Here is a 16,944-nt window from a genome sequence, read left to right as displayed (position 1 = left end):
CTGTTAATGCTTTGTAAGGAGGGAGAGGACAAAGGACTGGAAAATGAGAAACTATGAAAACTTTCTAGGTTAAAGGAGCCTTGTTGGAGACATCGTTGCTGGCAGAAGGAAGAAGGATATAATCAAATTTATTTAGTAGATAGGTTTGTCTTGAGGCACCAGGAAATGTGCTGGAGTCTGAGTACATAAATTTGTCACATCATGTACCAAATATACTTGTTGGGTTTCCCCTCCTCTGAAAAAGAAAGTCTTCTTTTTAAAAAGGGGACTTTTGTTAACTAAAATTAGTATTCTCTTTCATAGATTGTCACCCTGTAAGTTGCTGCATATTTGAACAGGTGATTTCACAATATAAGGACAAAGTGCCTCTTGAGGAAGCCTATCAGTGTATTAATTAGGGCTTCTGCTACAGGATATCTCTGGGTGTGGGATCAAGAGCCAATTTCTTAGCCAAATCTTTTCATTTGAAAGTCAGCTGCAGCAATCAGAGCTCGGGCCTTGCCTGTGAGAGATCTTTCACCTCCTTAAACTGCACTTGGATTTCAGCACAGCTGAGTTTAGCAAGACTGTAGCCCAAATACCTGACCTGCATAAATCCTGCCTGGTGCCCAAGCTCTCATCTCAGACCTTACACCCCACCTTCCATGCACAGTGCAGCTCTAGGAGAGGCTTGGGGGGCACTTTGTGGGGGTTTTCTGTGTTTGTTTTTTGGGCTGCGATGAACCTGTGGGTCACAACAGAGCCCTGCCTCTTTCCAGAGAGCTGGGACTGAGCAGCCCTGAGCATGGTCTCCCTTGCCAGCTGCAATGGCCCTGCCCTGGCTGTCAGGGTGTCTCAGCAGTGGTGGCACTGGGCAGCCCTGAGCATGATCTCCCTGCCCAGCTGCAATGGCCCTGCCCTGGCTGTCAGGGTGCCTCAGCAATGGGTTTTTCCTGCCTTCTCCCGGGTGCTCCTGCCCGGTGTGAGGAGCAGGCACTCACTGGGCAGGTGATGATGCCCTGGCAGTAAATGAGCTGCCAACCCACACGCTTGGTTAACGAGACCTACTTCAGGCTAAAGACAAACCTGTAGTACCTGTCCGGCGGTGGGAAGGACTTGGTGAGAATGAATGCATCTCCATTGACTTCACACGACATCGGATGTTATAAAATCCTTACGGTATTTAAAGACACGGATAGCCGATTGCCTGGTTTATTGACAGTGCTTTATCCTCCGATGGCCACACGATGGCAGAAGACGCAAACACTGCAATAATAAATGCTAAAAAAGCCAAAAAAACCCAAACCCACAACGGTGTTAGAGCGGTCCCGAGGCCAGAGGGAGCCCGGCCCTGCCTGCTGTGGTTCCTGCCAGGGACTGAACTCCGACACCCCCATGGCCGAGAACAGCCAAAACAAGGCCAGGAGGAGGATTTTGCGGGAGGATTTAATGGATTCACCCACGCTGTGAGTAAAGGCTCTCCCTCGCTGCTCCGTCCGTGCCCTGGCTGCAGTGTGCCCGGGCTCGGCTGATGCGCCGATTGCTTTGTGCTCATTTTGGTGCTAATGGAAGTGGCGATGGACTCCAAGCAGGCTGTATGTGCAGAATTGTCCCTGGCGCAGGGCACAGCCCCTCGTGGTGCCTGCCGCGGGCAGGGCATGGCTGGGCTGGCAGCAGTCTGGGCGCAGCTCTGGGCACAGCTCCGGGCACGGCCGGGAAAGGCGCATTAACGCAGATTTCCCCTCTACAGACCCGTGAGCCGACAAAATTGCCACCAAATCAGCGGTGGAACCGTGCGGGCGGTTCCAGGCTGTGGAAAAGCCCCGTCAGGGCTGTTTGCTTCCTCCCTGCGGGGCTGTTTTGCTGAGATGGGGTTTCGCTGCCTCTGTGTCAGCAGCAGAGGGGTGGCAGCTGCCTGGAGCTCTCAGTGAAACCCTGCCCGAGCCTCTTCGGGGTCAAGCATGGACATGGATGGATCTAAACAATCTGGGTCACTGCAGGACACTGCGCTCTGGCCGAGTTTCGGAGACCAGGCCCTCACCTGTGGCTCCTCCCAGCTGTGATTGCCCTTATTTCATCTGGGAGCTCCCTGGAAAAGGGTCTCTGTCCCTGGTGGCAGTGCATTAAAGATAATTGATACAGAAGTCCAAGTCTTGCGTTTTGCTTCTAATCCTTGCAAATTTAACAAAAATTAAGAAATTATAATTTCAAATTAACTGTGTAGGGGCTGCAGTTTGTATGGCACAGGAGCTGTAAGGCCAAGTGCAGCTGCATGGGTTCTTCTGCTGGTGACACCAACTCTCCTGATCAATTAATTCAGGTGGAAGGTGAGGAGCAGCTGTACCTGTAGCAACTCACTGAGGAGAGAACAGAGCTGCTTTCCTGTGGGCCAGGTAAGCCAGACTGCCTTGGCCTTTGGGGACATGCAGGGGTCAAACCCCAAAGGCTGGGCTCTTCTGGTCTGTTCAGCGCCCACCACAGAGCCCCGCCACAGGAAAAGTGTCTGAGAACAGCTCCCTCTTCCAGCCAACACAAACAGGCCAGAAAAACACCAGGAAAGTACCCAAAAAGCCAGGCAAAAGCTGCACGGTAGCTTGGTCTGACTTCAGTGCTCTGCTGCTTTGTGGGGGAGGGAACTCTACAGCCAAACTGGTTAGGCATTCTAGAGAGATGTTTAACAATTGCCCTTCATTGTTTTAAAGCGGCTGGCATTGTTCTCTGGTTTCCTCTGTTGCGGTGAGGCCTTTGTGTGGAAAGGTGAGTAAGAGCCCAGCTGCACGGGAGCAGAGGGAGGGCTGCCCTGGGATCCAGGTGAGGGGAGCAGAGGCAGGGCTGCCCTGGGATGCAGGTGAGGGGAGCAGAGGCAGGGCTGCCCCTGGGATCCAGGTGAGGGGAGCAGAGGCAGGGCTGCCCCTGGGATCCAGGTGAGGGGAGCAGAGGCAGGGCTGCCCTGGGATGCAGGTGAGGGGAGCAGAGGCAGGGCTGCCCTGGGGTGCAGGTGAGGGGAGCAGAGGCAGGGCTGCCCTGGCGTGCAGGTGAGGGGAGCAGAGGGAGGGCTGCCCCTGGCGTGCAGGTGAGGGGAGCAGAGGCAGGGCTGCCCTGGGGTGCAGGTGAGGGGAGCAGAGGGAGGGCTGCCCCTGGCGTGCAGGTGAGGGGAGCAGAGGGAGGGCTGCCCCTGGCGTGCAGGTGAGGGGAGCAGAGGCAGGGCTGCCCTGGGGTGCAGGTGAGGGGAGCAGAGGGAGGGCTGCCCCTGGGGCGCAGGTGAGGGGAGCAGAGGGAGGGCTGCACCTGGCGTGCAGGTGAGGGGAGCAGAGGCAGGGCTGCCCCTGGGATGCAGGTGAGGGGAGCAGAGGGAGGGCTGCCCCTGGGATCCAGATGAGGGGAGCAGAGGCAGGGCTGCCCTGGGGCGCAGGTGAGGGGAGCAGAGGCAGGGCTGCCCTGGGATGCAGGTGAGGGGAGCAGAGGGAGGGCTGCACCTGGCGTGCAGGTGAGGGGAGCAGAGGGAGGGCTGTCCCTGGCATGCAGGTGAGGGGAGCAGAGGCAGGGCTGCCCCTGGCGTGCAGGTGAGGGGAGCAGAGGCAGGGCTGCCCCTGGGGTGCAGGTGAGGGGAGCAGAGGGAGGGCTGCCCCTGGCGTGCAGGTGAGCGCTGGCTGTGCCTGGCAACGCTGCTCTGCCCTGCAGGGATGTGGAGCCCTCCCTGATCCCTCTGCCTGCTGCCTTGGGAGCACTGGGGTTAAAACCCCCCAAAGCTCCTGCCTGCCCGACACCTGACTGCTATTTTGGTGCTGGGGCAGGCTGGGATGTGTCACACTGTGTGGAACTGCCAGACAGTGGGTGCCACTGCAGAGCAAATGGGACCGGTTTAGCCTTGGTAAATCAGTATGATGCTATTCTCACTTTAGAAATGCAAAGTGAAAAATCTGTGTTTTCCAGGCCTCTGGAAGCTGCCAGAGCTGCTCTCTAGGCCCAGTAGTGGTACCTCAAGGTGAGTTTTGCTCAGTTTCCAGGAAGAAGCTGGCTTTAAAACGGGAGCAATGCAATCTGCTGAGGTGGCAGTGGCACCTGGGCACGGGGCTGGTGGAACCTGCCCACTCCTGGAGGTGCTCGGAGCTGTCAGCAAGGACAGCCCAGGGAAGCTCCCTGCCCTGGTGCAGAGGATATTGCTCCAGAAAAGGCTGTTCTTTTGCTGGGCAATAATGATGTTGAAAACAATAATAAAAACATGTAGGTTTTGTTAGGTTACAGCTCGTCCTTTTCAACTTGATGTTGAAAACATAACATCATGTAGATTTTGTTGGGTTACGTCTGGTCTTTTTCAATTGGGTGCTGAACACAACAAAAACATGCAGATTTTTTTAGGTCACATTTGGTCATTTTCAGTTTTGGTGGTTTACGTTAATATTCTCATGCTCTGTGCCTGCTCGAGTAGGGAGAAGGTTCCTGGAGGAAGCATTTCAGGTGAGTTTTACTCCCCCCTTGCGCTGTCCCAGCATGGGGAAGGGGGTTTGTGTTCAGCCCGAGTGCTGCAGGAAGGTTGGAGGCACCAGGGACTGCTGGGCAGCTCTGGGCCAGGAGGCTGCAAAGTCCCCGTGTGTCCCCTGTCCCCGTGTGTCCCCTGTCCCCGTGTGTCCCCTGTCCCCCCTGCCCTGTCCCCGTGTGTCCCCTGTCCCCGTGTGTCCCCTGTCCCCCTGCCCTGTCCCCGTGTGTCCCCTGTCCCCGTGTGTCCCCTGTCCCCGTGTGTCCCCTGTCCCCCTGCCCTGTCCCCCTGCCCTGTCCCCGTGTGTCCCCTGTCCCCGTGTGTCCCCTGTCCCCGGCTCTCCCCTGTCCCCGTGTGTCCCCTGTCCCCGTGTGTCCCCTGTCCCCGTGTGTCCCCTGTCCCCGTGTGTCCCCTGTCCCCGGCTCTCCCCTGTCCCCGTGTGTCCCCTGTCCCCGTGTGTCCCCTGTCCCCCTGCCCTGTCCCCGTGTGTCCCCTGTCCCCCTGCCCTGTCCCCGGCTCTCCCCCGTCCCGTGTCCCCGTCCGGGCTCGGTGGCTCCCCCTGGCGGCCTGGCGGGGCTCGCGCTGCTCCCAGGCTGCTCCGGGCGCGGCGGCGCCGCCTCCAGCGGCGGGACAAAGCGGGGCCGAGCGGGGCCGGGCCGGGCCGGCGGCATGGAGCGCGGAGCGGAGCGGGGCCGGCGGCGCGGCCCGCAGCCCCTCTAGGAGCGGAGCCGGGCCGGGCGATGCGGCCGTGAGCGCGGCGGGGCCGGGCGCCGCCGCGATGCTCCGCCGCAGCCTCAGCCGCCTGGTGAGTGCGGGGCCGGGGCGCGGGCGGGCAAAGTTCGCTGTTTTTCTCTCCCTGCCGTGTGCTGGGGCCGTTCTCCCGCGGGGCTCCCGCATCCCCCTCCCCGCGGGGTCCGCCCGCGGCCCCGGCCCCGCCGCGGCGGCTCCGTCCGACCCTGCGAGCCCTCCAGAAGTTCGCTTTGCTGCCCGAGCCCAGACCTTGTTTCTTCCTCCCGGACCTGCCGGAGGGCGCTTCCCCGGCCGGCAGCGCTCCCCGGACCGCGTGGCTCTTCCTGCCCGGGGCGGGATGCGGCTCTGCCCCCGCCGGCTCCATCCCGATCCCTGCCCGCTGCCACATAGGCTGCTCGGAGATTTCACCGTGACCTCACTGCTTGGCCTGGGCTCTGTAATTACTCATGTTTTCCTTTTCCGCAGCAAATGTGCGAAAAGCGGTGTTTTACCGTCGTTCCAGGCGCTGCTGTTTGTTCAGCAGTGTCATTGATTGCGCAGTGCGTAGTTAGCGAAGTTCCTGGAGTTGGGGCGGTGTGTGTGCTGTGTGTGTGCTGTGACACAGCCCGGGCACCCTGCGATGGAGCTGGGTGTGCTGTGACACAGCCCGGGCACCCTGCGATGGAGCTGGGTGTGCTGTGTGTGTGCTGTGACACAGCCCGAGCACCCTGCGATGGAGCTGGGTGTGCTGTGTGTGTGCTGTGACACAGCCCGAGCACCGTACCACGGATCTGGGTGTGCTGTGTGTGTGCTGTGACACAGCCCGAGCACCCTGCGATGGAGCTGGGTGTGCTGTGTGTGTGCTGTCACACAGCCCGAACACCGTGCCACGGATCTGGGTGTGCTGTGTGTGTGCTGTGACACAGCCCGAGCACCGTGCCACGGAGCTGGGCAGCTCTGGGCCAAGGGGCTGGAAAGCTGCCCTGGGAATAGGCTGGCCTGGCTGAGCCACAGCCCGAGCACCGTGCGGGGCTCCGGGGCCGCTCCCGGGCCGCTCCCGGTTACTGGCTTTGCCCTCAGGCCCGAGTCGCGCTCTCCTGTTCGCTTTTGCTTTGGAGCGAGATATTTTTTCCAGACTTGGAGCACAAGGGACTCTAAATCGCCTTGTTAAGTCTGGAGGTAGCTCTGCGGAGCTGGGCAGGGAAGGGTTTGATTTTTGGGTCGGTTTTCTGTTTGTAGGCGGTGTTTCTGTGGCAGGCTCTGGGTTAGCCCTGTGGAGAACACACCTACCTCAGCCATTGTTTTGCAGCCTCGGGGACAGATAGATGAGATGGAAACTCAGTGCCCTGACTGGCTTTGATGCCTTTTGGGTTCAGCTCTGCCCTGAGTGCTTCCTTCCCCGCCCAGCCCAGCGGCAGTTTTTGTGCCACTCATGTCAGAGGCGTTTGTGGTTTGAGGCATCTCCGCTGGGTTCAGTGCAGAGCTTTTTCGGGTGGCTGCTTGCTGTGAGCGGGTACTGGAGGTGCCTGCCTGGCTGCTGGACCCAGCACCCTCCTGGCGGGTGAGGAGCAGCCCCTGCCCTGCCCGGGGTCCCACACAGTCCCTGTGTCGCCTCTGGGTCCCTCGGTGTGGAGAGGAGATGCTCAGTGCTGCTGGGGTGTGATGTCCTCTGGGGTGCAGAGAAACCATCCCTGCACAGCCCAGGTATTTCCAAAGGCTCTGTGCAGGGCTGGCTATGGCAGCAGCCCTTGGGAAGGGTAGAGAGGTGGTGTGGCTGGAGGAGCAGCTCTGTTCAGGGCCCAGGACCGAGTGCCAGGTCAGCTGCAGTGTTGGTGTCATGTTAGGCACTGATTGCACCTCCTGGCTTTGTGAGCAGCACTTCAGCAGCATGGAGCAGTTTATCAGGCTGGTGCAAGTGGTGTGGGTCCCCCATATCAGCCTTGGCTGATAGAGCAGCTCGTGCCCTGTCCCCAGCCCTGCAGGCTGCCACGGTAGCCTTGGGCCAGCCCTCTCCCTCCTGCTCCATGGGAGAACAGGGCAGCCTGTGCCAGGCTCTGAACCATCCTGAGGTGCTGCCTGGCCCTCGCTCCTGGATGGGCAGTGCTGTTCAAGGGAGGCTCATCCTGTGGCCGTGGCATTGCAGGAGTTCGCTGCAGTTATTAAAGGCTGCAGATTTGCTGGCACTTGGGATCCCATAGGGCTGCTCAGACAAGCGCTGTAACCTCTCCACTGTGTGGTCTCTGCCTGAGGCTCATAAATACCAAGAGATAGTCAAAATCCTGTTTTCAGTTGTAACTCACAGCTTAGGCACAATGGAGGTGACTTGCCCTGTCAGCATGACTGTGGCTCTGGTTTTCCCTCCTATAAACTCTGATCCTGCATAGAGTATGAAATGGGATGGTGAGAAGAGCAGGAAGGGTCGAGTGGTGCATGTGGGTCTGCACAGCTACCTGGGGGTGCAGACTGATGCTCTCAGAAACAAATTGGATTCTGAACTTTGATTTGCACCACCGAAATAATCCCTGTCACAGGAAGAGTGGGGCTGGGATCATTGCGGGGAGGTGGGATTGAATTGCCATGGTTAATCCACTTTTAGGAGATACTGTCAACTTGAAATATAACTTTAATTCTTTTTTGGAAACAGATTCTAGCACTGAAGTCTTATTTTTAGTCTCCTGCTGCTTGTACGGCTGTTGTGGGAGGGTGCAGGAGCGGGGTGGGGAAGTGTGGGGGTGTCCGGGGGGGTTTGGGGTCACTCTGCTGGGCTGGGCTCCTCCCAGCATTGTCCACTTGCAGCTGGCTGGGCAGTGCTGCTCCCTGTGTCTGCATCACAGTGGGCTTTTCTCACCTATTGCTCTCCTGTTCTTCGCTGAACCCCGGGGCCACAGCTCTGCCAGGGCTGGGGGCAGTGCCCACCCGGGCTGGGGGAGAGATAAGGGAGGAATGCAGAAAGAGAACTCACTGATGCCCTTGTTATTGGCAGTTTTCCTCCCAATTTGCCTTTATTTAAGGCCAGTCTGGAAGCGAGCCCTGGGAGCTGAGACCCAGCTCATGATGCAGGAAGGCTGGGGTGGTGGGGGAAGCACCCCGGGGTGGTGGGGGAAGCACCCCAGGGTGCTCTCCCTGCTCTTGGGGTGCCTGCTGCTGGCTGAGCCCCTGGGCTGCTGCTCTGTGCTGGATCTCTCTGCAGTCAGTGCAGCTCCTTGCCCTGGCACTCTCCTGTTTGTGTTCAAACCCAGGATAAGTGAGAAAACAACAAACAGTCTGTAATTGGGAGCAAAACTCTTCTGCTGGAGTGTTTGTGCAGAGTGTAACAATAGGACCTTAGTTGTGTTATTCCAGTTAATTAAATACCTTGGGGCCTGATCCTCTTTGCAGCCCGAGTGCTGGTAAATCCCTGGTGTCTGGCGAGTGCTGGGCTCCTTGGGAGCTGCTGGCTCTCAGCGCTGTGTGCCTGGTGTTGGGAACGAGGTGTCCCTTGGGTGGGTGTGCAGGGCTGTCCCTGGGCTGGGCCTGTGGCTCTGTGCCCTGTCACAGGCTGCAGTGATGTTCCCTTGCTGCTCCTCCTGGGCTCTGCATCCCTCTGTGCTGTGCCAGCAGTGGGCACCCCAGCTTGGGCATCCCTCTGTGCTGTGCCAGCAGTGGGCACCCCATCTTGGGCATCCCTCTGTGCTGTGCCAGCAGGCATGTACCCCCATCTTGGGCATGGGGCTCCCTCATCCCTCTGTGCTGTGCCAGCCGTGGGTACCCCAGCTTGGGCATGGGGCCCTGTGGGGCAGGTCCTACCTGAAGATACCCACCCCACTGAGACCTATTCAGAAAAAGGCTGAAAAAGGGACATGGCCCAAAGTCACTCTTGAGATGGGAAGTAAATTTGGCACTGGGAATAGGGGAGAAGGGGCAGGGCTGGCTGGGGGCAGCCCCTGGGGGGCACTGGGCACTGTGGGGCTGTCCCTGCCCAGCTCAGGGGGTGTGGGAGCTGTCCCAGGCTGTGGTGGAGGATGCTGATTTACACTCCCATCTTTAGGATGTGCAGCAAGTGTGCTCTGTGTGCAAAAATAGATTTTATTACACATCTGTGATTTTCTTTCACACTTGTTTTTTTTCCCATAGAGTGTGAACCAAACATTAGTGTGTGATTGCAGTTCCCATTCTAATAATAAAGATGATTACGGTTCGGAGTTGGAAGCTGTAGGAGTTGTCTCTTCCTCCCAGTCCAGCCCTGTTAGCACCTGGAGAGTGAGGCTGCATGTCAGATGCCAGCTTCTGCAGGAAGTGTTTGCTTTCATTGGTGTGACAAAAACCTGTGAGCAGCAGAGGCTGGGGCTGGGGTGTCTCTGGGACACCAGGTGGCACAGAGAAATCTGCTGGGGAAAATCCCACATTTGAAAAGAGTACAGATTTCAATGAAACCACTTGAAATTGTTATGAAAGTTGCTGGAATTTTGTTCTGTAAGATGTGTTTGGCGTGACAGCAGCATCCCTTGTGCTCAGGCAGTTCCCCTGCAGCAGCCACAGGGCAGCCCATGCTTGACCACAGAGAAGTCAAGGGAGGCTCAAATGGGGAAGCTGGGGCTGCAGAAAGCTTAGGGCTGCAATCCCCCATTGCTGCTCCTTCCCTGGAAAATGGGGACACGGGAGTTTCTCAGGTTCTGGGGGACGCGGGGGTTTGTGAAATTCCTGTAACCGTTTCCTCTTTAACTGTCTGCTAACTGTAGCCTTATTCCCAGAAATAGCTCAGCCATTTGGCTAAAAATAAATAAAAATCAAACAAAAAGCAAAAGCGTGGCCTGGGATAAACAGCTGCATGTGTTCATGTGTTCAGTTAAAGTTTGGGAAGTTGGGAATGGCTCCAGGGAGGGCTGGAAAGCACCGGTCAAACATTAATGATAAGTGATGCTTCTAATTAAACCTGGGCCATGCTGAAACTTTTCTGTGCAGAATAATGAGTCTTGGCTGTATTTTCTTCTTCCCTCCATGCCACTTTTTGTCCCCAGCTGGTGTTTTCCTAGGAGTAATGATGATTGTTTGGGCTGTGCAGGAGAGGTTTGGAGCTGAGCTGACTGGAGCTGCAGCTGAAGACATGGCAATTTGCTTTTAATGAGAAAATTTGTAAAAGCAAACGGGACGTCTATTAATAACAAGCTTTTCAGCCTTGCCTTTAATTTCATCCTGTTGCCTTTGGTTTATGTGTTTCCTTTCTGAATAAAACTGCTGTGTTCTGGCTGTAGCTGTCTCTAGTGGAGAGATTTATTTTTTTAAGTGTTAGTTAAAGAAGAGCTGATGGAGAGCATTCACGGTGTCTGTAAGTCAGATGAAACCTTCACACCCAGATTAGTCGTTGTCTGCCAGTGATCACGTTTTTAGCAGTGCAGGTTTGGTCCCTGTGAGCATCTTCCTGCCATGGCACCAAGCTTGCATCTCCTGTCCCAGGTGAGTAATTCCTGGCGTTGTGGGACTGTGCTCCCTTGGGAGGTTAAACCCTTTGCCAGAAAATGCTGGGCTGGCCAGGTGGGGAACATGTCCCCACCTGCAGAGGAGCTGGCACTGCAGGGACAGGGGAGTGCCTGGGAAGGGGGAATTTCCAGGCAGCTTGGACCCCGGGTGACAGAGTGTGCTGTTACCCCATTTGCCCGTGTTACCTTGGAAAATGCCCTACCTGTGCATCTAGACTGGAGTCTGCTCCTCACTGCTCATATTGGCAATATTTCTGTGCTTTCTGAGCTCTGGGAAGGACGGGCTGGTTTGGGTGTTGCGGACCTCACCTGCCTGTGCTGTCCCAACCAGCGCACCTGTGTCCAGCCCGGGCTTGCAGCCCCACAGGTGATGCTGTGGGACCAGGAGAGCCTGGCTCACCGCTGCAGCTCTGCCCCTGCCAGCTTCCTCACTCCTGCAAGTAAATAAGATCTTTTTTTCCTACTTCAATTAGCAAGCAATATTGAGGTTCAGCCAGGCTGCTGTGTGCTGCAGGGGATGGCAGTGAGTGGCAAACTGCTTTAAAGCTTGATTTACTAACTTGTAGCCTGGGGACACTGAAACTTGCCTCTTTTAAAAGGTCTCCTCTTTGCTGCCCTCGCCCTGGCAGCAGCTGGGTCAGGAAAAGCCTGTTCTGCCCAGGGCTGCAGTGACTTCAGTAGCTGTGTGTGCATTAAATATACATGCTTGCAATATATGCACATTAAATATGCATTTAAGCAATACAGAGATGCATTAAATAAATATATTTATTTTTGCTTGTGGGCTGTGTCTCAGGCTGGGCCAAGCCCCAGGGAGCTGCTGGGCAGTGGTTGGCACAGGGCACTGTCCTGATGGCTGCAAAGGGCATTTGGGTCCTGAGCCCCACATGGACAGGGGCGTGGGGAGAGGAGCTGAGGCTCTCTGGGGGCAGGAGAGCTGCCCTGGGGTGTGCTCCTGCTCCCCTCCATGGTTTTGGTGCTCTCACAGGGATGCTCCCTGCCACAGGTGCTATCAGAACCTATATATCCTCTCTGAAATGTGTAGCCCCTTGTGCAGCCCCTCTGCCCGCTCCGTGGGCTCCTCCTGCTGACTCCGGTGGTTTTCCCCCAAACCTCAGTGGTGCTGGTGGGATGGAATTCCAGCTGAAGCCCATTCAGGCTAAAAGCACATCTCCTCAGGCCATCCAGCCTAACTGATAGTGCTTCAGAGACGTTGTCCTGCCCTCCCTAAGGAGAGCCCAGTGTTTGTACGATCCAGCTGTTTGTACAGAGCTGTTTGTTTGCGCCCTGCAGCGCAGGAGGGTAAGCTCCTGCAAGGCTGTTCTAGCTGGGTGTTTTGCTCTCAGATCAGGCTTTTCTTTCCTATTTCCCATCCTGAACAGGATTCCTGTTAAACTCCATTGTGGCCTTTGCTGAGTAATGCTTTGCTGCAGGCTTTTTGCTCTTGTTTTCAGCTGAATTTCAGGATCTGTAGGTGAAAGGACTCCAGCCTTCTTTATGGAGGGCTTGGTAATTATTTGCTGTGTGTTTTCAGAGAATCTCTTCATCTGGCATGTCCTAAAGTATGCTGTATACCTTAACAGGATCCTGTGAGATGATTGAAGTGGGAAACAGAGGCATTGCTCCCTTGGTGCATGTAATTTGTTTGCACTGTTCTGGCCAATTTGCAGACCAGAGGGATCCTCTGTTTCCTGTGCTGTAAAGGACCCAGAAAAGCTGAGTAAGATGTGCAACAGGCTAGGCCAGACAATTTGAAGCGCTTCTTTGGTGCTGCCATCCCAGATCTCTTCAGCAGTAATACAAATTAAATACTGCTTGACTGCAGCGACGGTCTGCTCTGCTGCTGGAGTCTCAATTGGCTTAAGAGGGGAAAACAATAAAAAAAATAAATCTCACTGCCGGGAAATTAAATGCAGGGAGAAAAAAAATCCACTTTTGTGAGCAGCCCTTCCATCTTTTATTATGATTTCTGTGTAATTCCTCCCCAGCATTCATGCAAAGCCAAGCAGCTGCTATCTGTAGGGACTCAGACTGCACTCAGGAGGCTAAAGCCAGCCTTGAAATGCAGTATTAATGAATTTTTTTTTTCCTGTTTGCTTTGGGTGGTGTTTTGCATGCCACTTCTGTTCAGTCTGAGTTGTGGAAGGTTTTCATTCTTCTTGTTTTTTCCTCCTTCCTTGCAGCTCACCTTTTCTTACATTGTTTGCTCAGGGAGGGAGTGCAGTAAAATGAGCTGTGATGCCCGGAGGCTGTTGTCCTCATATCAGCCAAATTGGTATTGTGGAGCACAGAATTTCCGTGGGGGAATTTCCGTTGATATTGTGGAACCCAGAATTTCCACGGGGGATTGGTATTGTGGAACCCAGAATTTCCATGGGGGAATTGGTATTGTGGAGCACAGAATTTCCATGGGGGAATTGGTATTGTGGAACCCAGAATTTCCATGGGGGAATTGGTATTGTGGAGCACAGAATTTCCATGGGGGAATTGGTATTGTGGAACCCAGAATTTCCATGGGGGAATTGGTATTGTGAAACCCAGAATTTCCATGGGGGAATTGGTATTGTGGAACCCAGAATTTCCATGGGGGATTGGTATTGTGGAGCACAGAATTTCCACGGGGGAATTGGTATTGTGGAGCACAGAATTTCCACGGGGGAATTGGTATTGTGGAGCACAGAATTTCCACGGGGGAATTGGTATTGTGGAGCACAGAATTTCCGTGGGGGAATTTACAGTGATATTGTGGAGCACAGAATTTCCATGGGGGATTGGTATTGTGGAACCCAGAATTTCCATGGGGGGATTGGTATTGTGGAGCACAGAATTTCCGTGGGGGAATTTACAGTGATATTGTGGAGCACAGAATTTCCATGGGGTGGTTTCTCTGGGGCAGCTGACTGGATGGAAGTGGCACTTTCCCCTTGACAGGTTCCACTGCAGCGAGTGCAGGGTGGGCAGCAGGCAGGCAGAGAGGAAGCCTGGGCTGAAGGAGCTGCTGCTGGTGACGGTGAGAGCAGGAACGCCCTTGTCCTGGTGCCTGGCTAGGGAAGAGCCTGACGGGCTGGAGAGGGCCGAGTCATCCCCAGAGGGGCTCTGCAGCTGCTGTGCTGGGGGGCAGCGCGGGGGAACCGCCGGGCTGAGGGTCAGTGAGAGCTCAGCTCTGCGTGCCTGTGTCTGCAGCTCACCTAGCTGCTCTGCTGGGCACTGCTCACTCTGCCCTGCTGCTTTCCTTCCCCAGATGTGTGTGCAGCTCTGCTGGGCGCTGCTCACTCTGCCCTGCTGCTTTCCTTCCCCAGATGTGTGTGCAGCTCTGCTGGGCACTGCTCACTCTGCCCTGCTCCCTTCCTTCCCCAGATGTGTGTGCAGCTCTGCTGGGCACTGCTCACTCTGCCCTGCTGCTTTCCTTCCCCAGATGTGTGTGCAGCTCTGCCAGGCACTGCTCACTCTGCCCTGCTGCTTTCCTTCCCACATGTGTGTGCAGCTCTGCTGGGCACTGCTCACTCTGCCCTGCTGCTTTCCTTCCCCAGCCCAGCCTGGCCGGAGCAGGAGCCAGAGGATTTCCTGCAGATAAACAGTTCCAGGCCCCATGGTGAGGATTTCTGTGCTGGCTGGGTGGATTTCACTGATCCAGTGTCCTGCTGTGGCTGTGCCTGCCAGCCCCAAGGATCAGTCTGTTGGTCACTGTGGTAGCCAGAGATGAAAATATTCCCAGTGGGGTCTGGGTCACGTGGAGCTGGTTTTGGCTGTGGAGTAAGGGTTGAAATGGGTGATTTCTACCTCTTTTCCCTTTTATCTCCTGCTGCTTCTGTGGAACCATTTGTCTGTAGTACAAGGGGCAGCGTTAGAAACCCACAGTTTTCATGGTTTGGGAGTTGAAAAGCTCAATCTGAACCCGTGAGTGAGGAGCATGGGAGGCGCTGGGACCTTGGTACCCATTGTGGGGTTGAAGCACCCCGGGATGCTGGGGCAGGGCTCTGCAGGATGGAGCTGCCCTCCCCTCCCTCCTGGAGCTGTGTTTGGGGGGCAGAAGAGCTTCCCTGGGGCAGGCTTGGTCTGGGGATGGCTCTGGGCAGCCCTGGGTGCCGGCCCTGGGTGCCAGCCCTGGTTCCTGGGTGCTGGGCTGAGGCACATCCTGGCAGGGCAGCCTGCAGCCTCTGCCCTGCAGCGTGCTCAGCCAGGCCAGGCTTGCTTTGCTTCCCAGGGGAAAGGCAAGAAACTGCCCTGGGAAATGGGCTTCTCGCCAGCCAGCTGGCAGCCTGGCTCTGAAATGCTGGGAAAACTTAAAAAGGGGCAAAATGTTTGTAGGTGGCAGAGGTTAGTCTGGCTGAGCTGGGATACATAACGTAGTATTTAGGGGGTTTTTGTTTCCATAACTGAAGAGCTCAGGCTTTCAGAGGACCAGAAAACAACGGGAAAACCAACAAATTATAGCTCTGCTGGGTGGTGCAAGCACTGAGAGTTGCAAACTGGGAGGTTTTTTCCATTTTGGTCTCATTTCAGTTTTAGCCAGGCCAAATCACTGCTCTGGAGAGCTCGCTGCCCTGCTAGGATAGCTGCTGATGAACAGACATATGTGCGCAGCTTGAGCCGGGGAGAGGAGGGAGGAAGAGTTTTGAAGGCAGGAAGACCTCGTTGTGTTTGCTTTGTGACCTCTGCAAAACATTTGGCTCTTACTCAAAGTCCCTTTTCTGTTCTCGAGCCTGAAGTGTTCCTATGAGCCCGGGTTTTATATGCCGGCGGCATGCTGGTCGGACTTTGCTTTTGGGCTGCCAAAAATAAAGATCTGCTGCCTGGATTTCAAGATGAGCAATGGTTTCATAACCCTGACTGCCAGCAGGGCAGGGAGAAGAAGAATTGAGATGCTGAAAACTTCCGAGGGTCGGTGCTTGTGTTTGAGCAGGAGCAGCAGATTCTGCACCACCAGCAGCCCTGGAGTGAGGCTGCCCCAGCTGATCCCCTCTGGTTTTGGCTTTGTGCATCACTGGTGGAGCTGGCTCTGTTCAGTGCTGCTGAGCAGGAGCTGTGCTTGCAGCCATTGGGGCATGCTGGCTGGCAAGATGCAGGGCTGCCTGCTTGGAGGGCAGGCTGCCTCCAGAAGGAAAAACAAAATCCCTGCCAGAAAAGGTCTTTTCAGCTGTCACCCCTGTCCACGGCGCTCCTCGAGTCCGGGATAGGGCTGGGCTCTCCTTTAAATTTATTACACGGGGAAAAAACTTCTGTATTTCCTCTCTCCACCCTTATGGAGTCTCTCGAGTAGCCTTTTCCCCTGTTCTCCCCACCCAGCCATGTCTCTGTAGGTTTTTATCAGTGCCTTTGTTGGCCAAGGCAGCGTTTGCAGGAAGTGCAGCCTGGCTGGGCTCTGTATTCCCCAGCCCCTGTCCTTGCTGGAGGTGCCCTCCCTCTGGCCATGGGGTGAGGCAGCAGCTCTGGGGACAGAGGGGACACAGGGCGGGCTCTGCTGGTGCCCCTCACTTGCTGCAGTCCCCATTGCTTTGAGGGTGCTGTGCTGTGGGTTGGGTGCTGTGCTGGGCTCATCTGCGCTGCTGTGCCATCCCCAGGGAGCAGGGCTGTGTGCTGAGCCCCGCCATGTGCTCGCTGCTGTGAAACCCCCCTGGCTCTTTCCCCAAGGCTCTTCTGCTCTTGCCTTTTCTTGGGGTCTGGGGGCTCTCATGGCTGCCCCCCACCCTGGCTGGAGCTGGTGTGACCCAGCGGTCCCTCCTTGGTGGTCACGTCCTGTCCCTGGCTGAAATATCAGTGTGAGCTCCAGCCTCGGCTCAGGGCAAGGGATCCTGGTTTAAATTTCAACCTGCTGTGTTCCCCAGGTACCAGCCTTCCATCCTGGCCAGGATGAGGAGCGGAAAGGGATCCTGGTTTAAATTTCAACCTTCTGTTTTCCCGAGGTACCAGCCTTCCATCCTGGCCAGGATGAGGAGCGGAAAGGGGTCCTGGTTTAAATTTCAACCTGCTGCTTTCCCGAGGTACCAGCCTCCCATCCTGTCCAGGAGTGAGCAGAAAGGGATCCTGGTTTAAATTTCAACCTTCTGTTTTCCTGAGGTACCAGCCTTCCTTCCCATCCTGGCCAGGGGTGAGCAGCAGAAAGGGATCCTGGTTTAAATTTCAACCTGCTGCTTTCCCCAGGTACCAGCCTTCCATCCTGGCCAGGATGAGGAGTGGAAAGGGATCCTGGTTTAAATTTCAACCTTCTGTTTTCCTGAGGTCCCAGCCTCCCATCCTGGCCAGGAGTGAGCAGCAGTCCCATCCAGTGGGAGATGAGGCCGGGCAGTGTGTGCCCTTCACCCT

At 56.0% G+C, this 16,944-nt stretch overlaps 1 protein-coding gene across 3 annotated transcripts in view; it reads left to right on the top strand.

Moving 5' to 3' along the window:
• Positions 1-5,107: 5,107 nt before the first annotated feature.
• ATP11C (ATPase phospholipid transporting 11C) overlaps positions 5,108-16,944 on the top strand; it is a 55,461-nt gene continuing 43,624 nt past the window's right edge. For all 3 annotated transcript variants that reach the window (XM_059482706.1, XM_059482707.1, XM_059482708.1), the window contains exon 1: positions 5,108-5,261. In XM_059482706.1, the coding sequence (XP_059338689.1) occupies positions 5,235-5,261 (27 nt within the window). In that variant the 5' untranslated portion in view covers positions 5,108-5,234. The remainder of the gene's footprint in view (positions 5,262-16,944) is intronic.

The sequence above is a fragment of the Ammospiza nelsoni genome, chromosome 15 (assembly GCF_027579445.1).
Source record: "Ammospiza nelsoni isolate bAmmNel1 chromosome 15, bAmmNel1.pri, whole genome shotgun sequence".
Taxonomy (NCBI): domain Eukaryota; kingdom Metazoa; phylum Chordata; class Aves; order Passeriformes; family Passerellidae; genus Ammospiza; species Ammospiza nelsoni.
The sequence above is the reverse complement of the archived record's forward strand: the minus strand, read 5'-3'. Positions and strand labels throughout refer to the sequence as shown.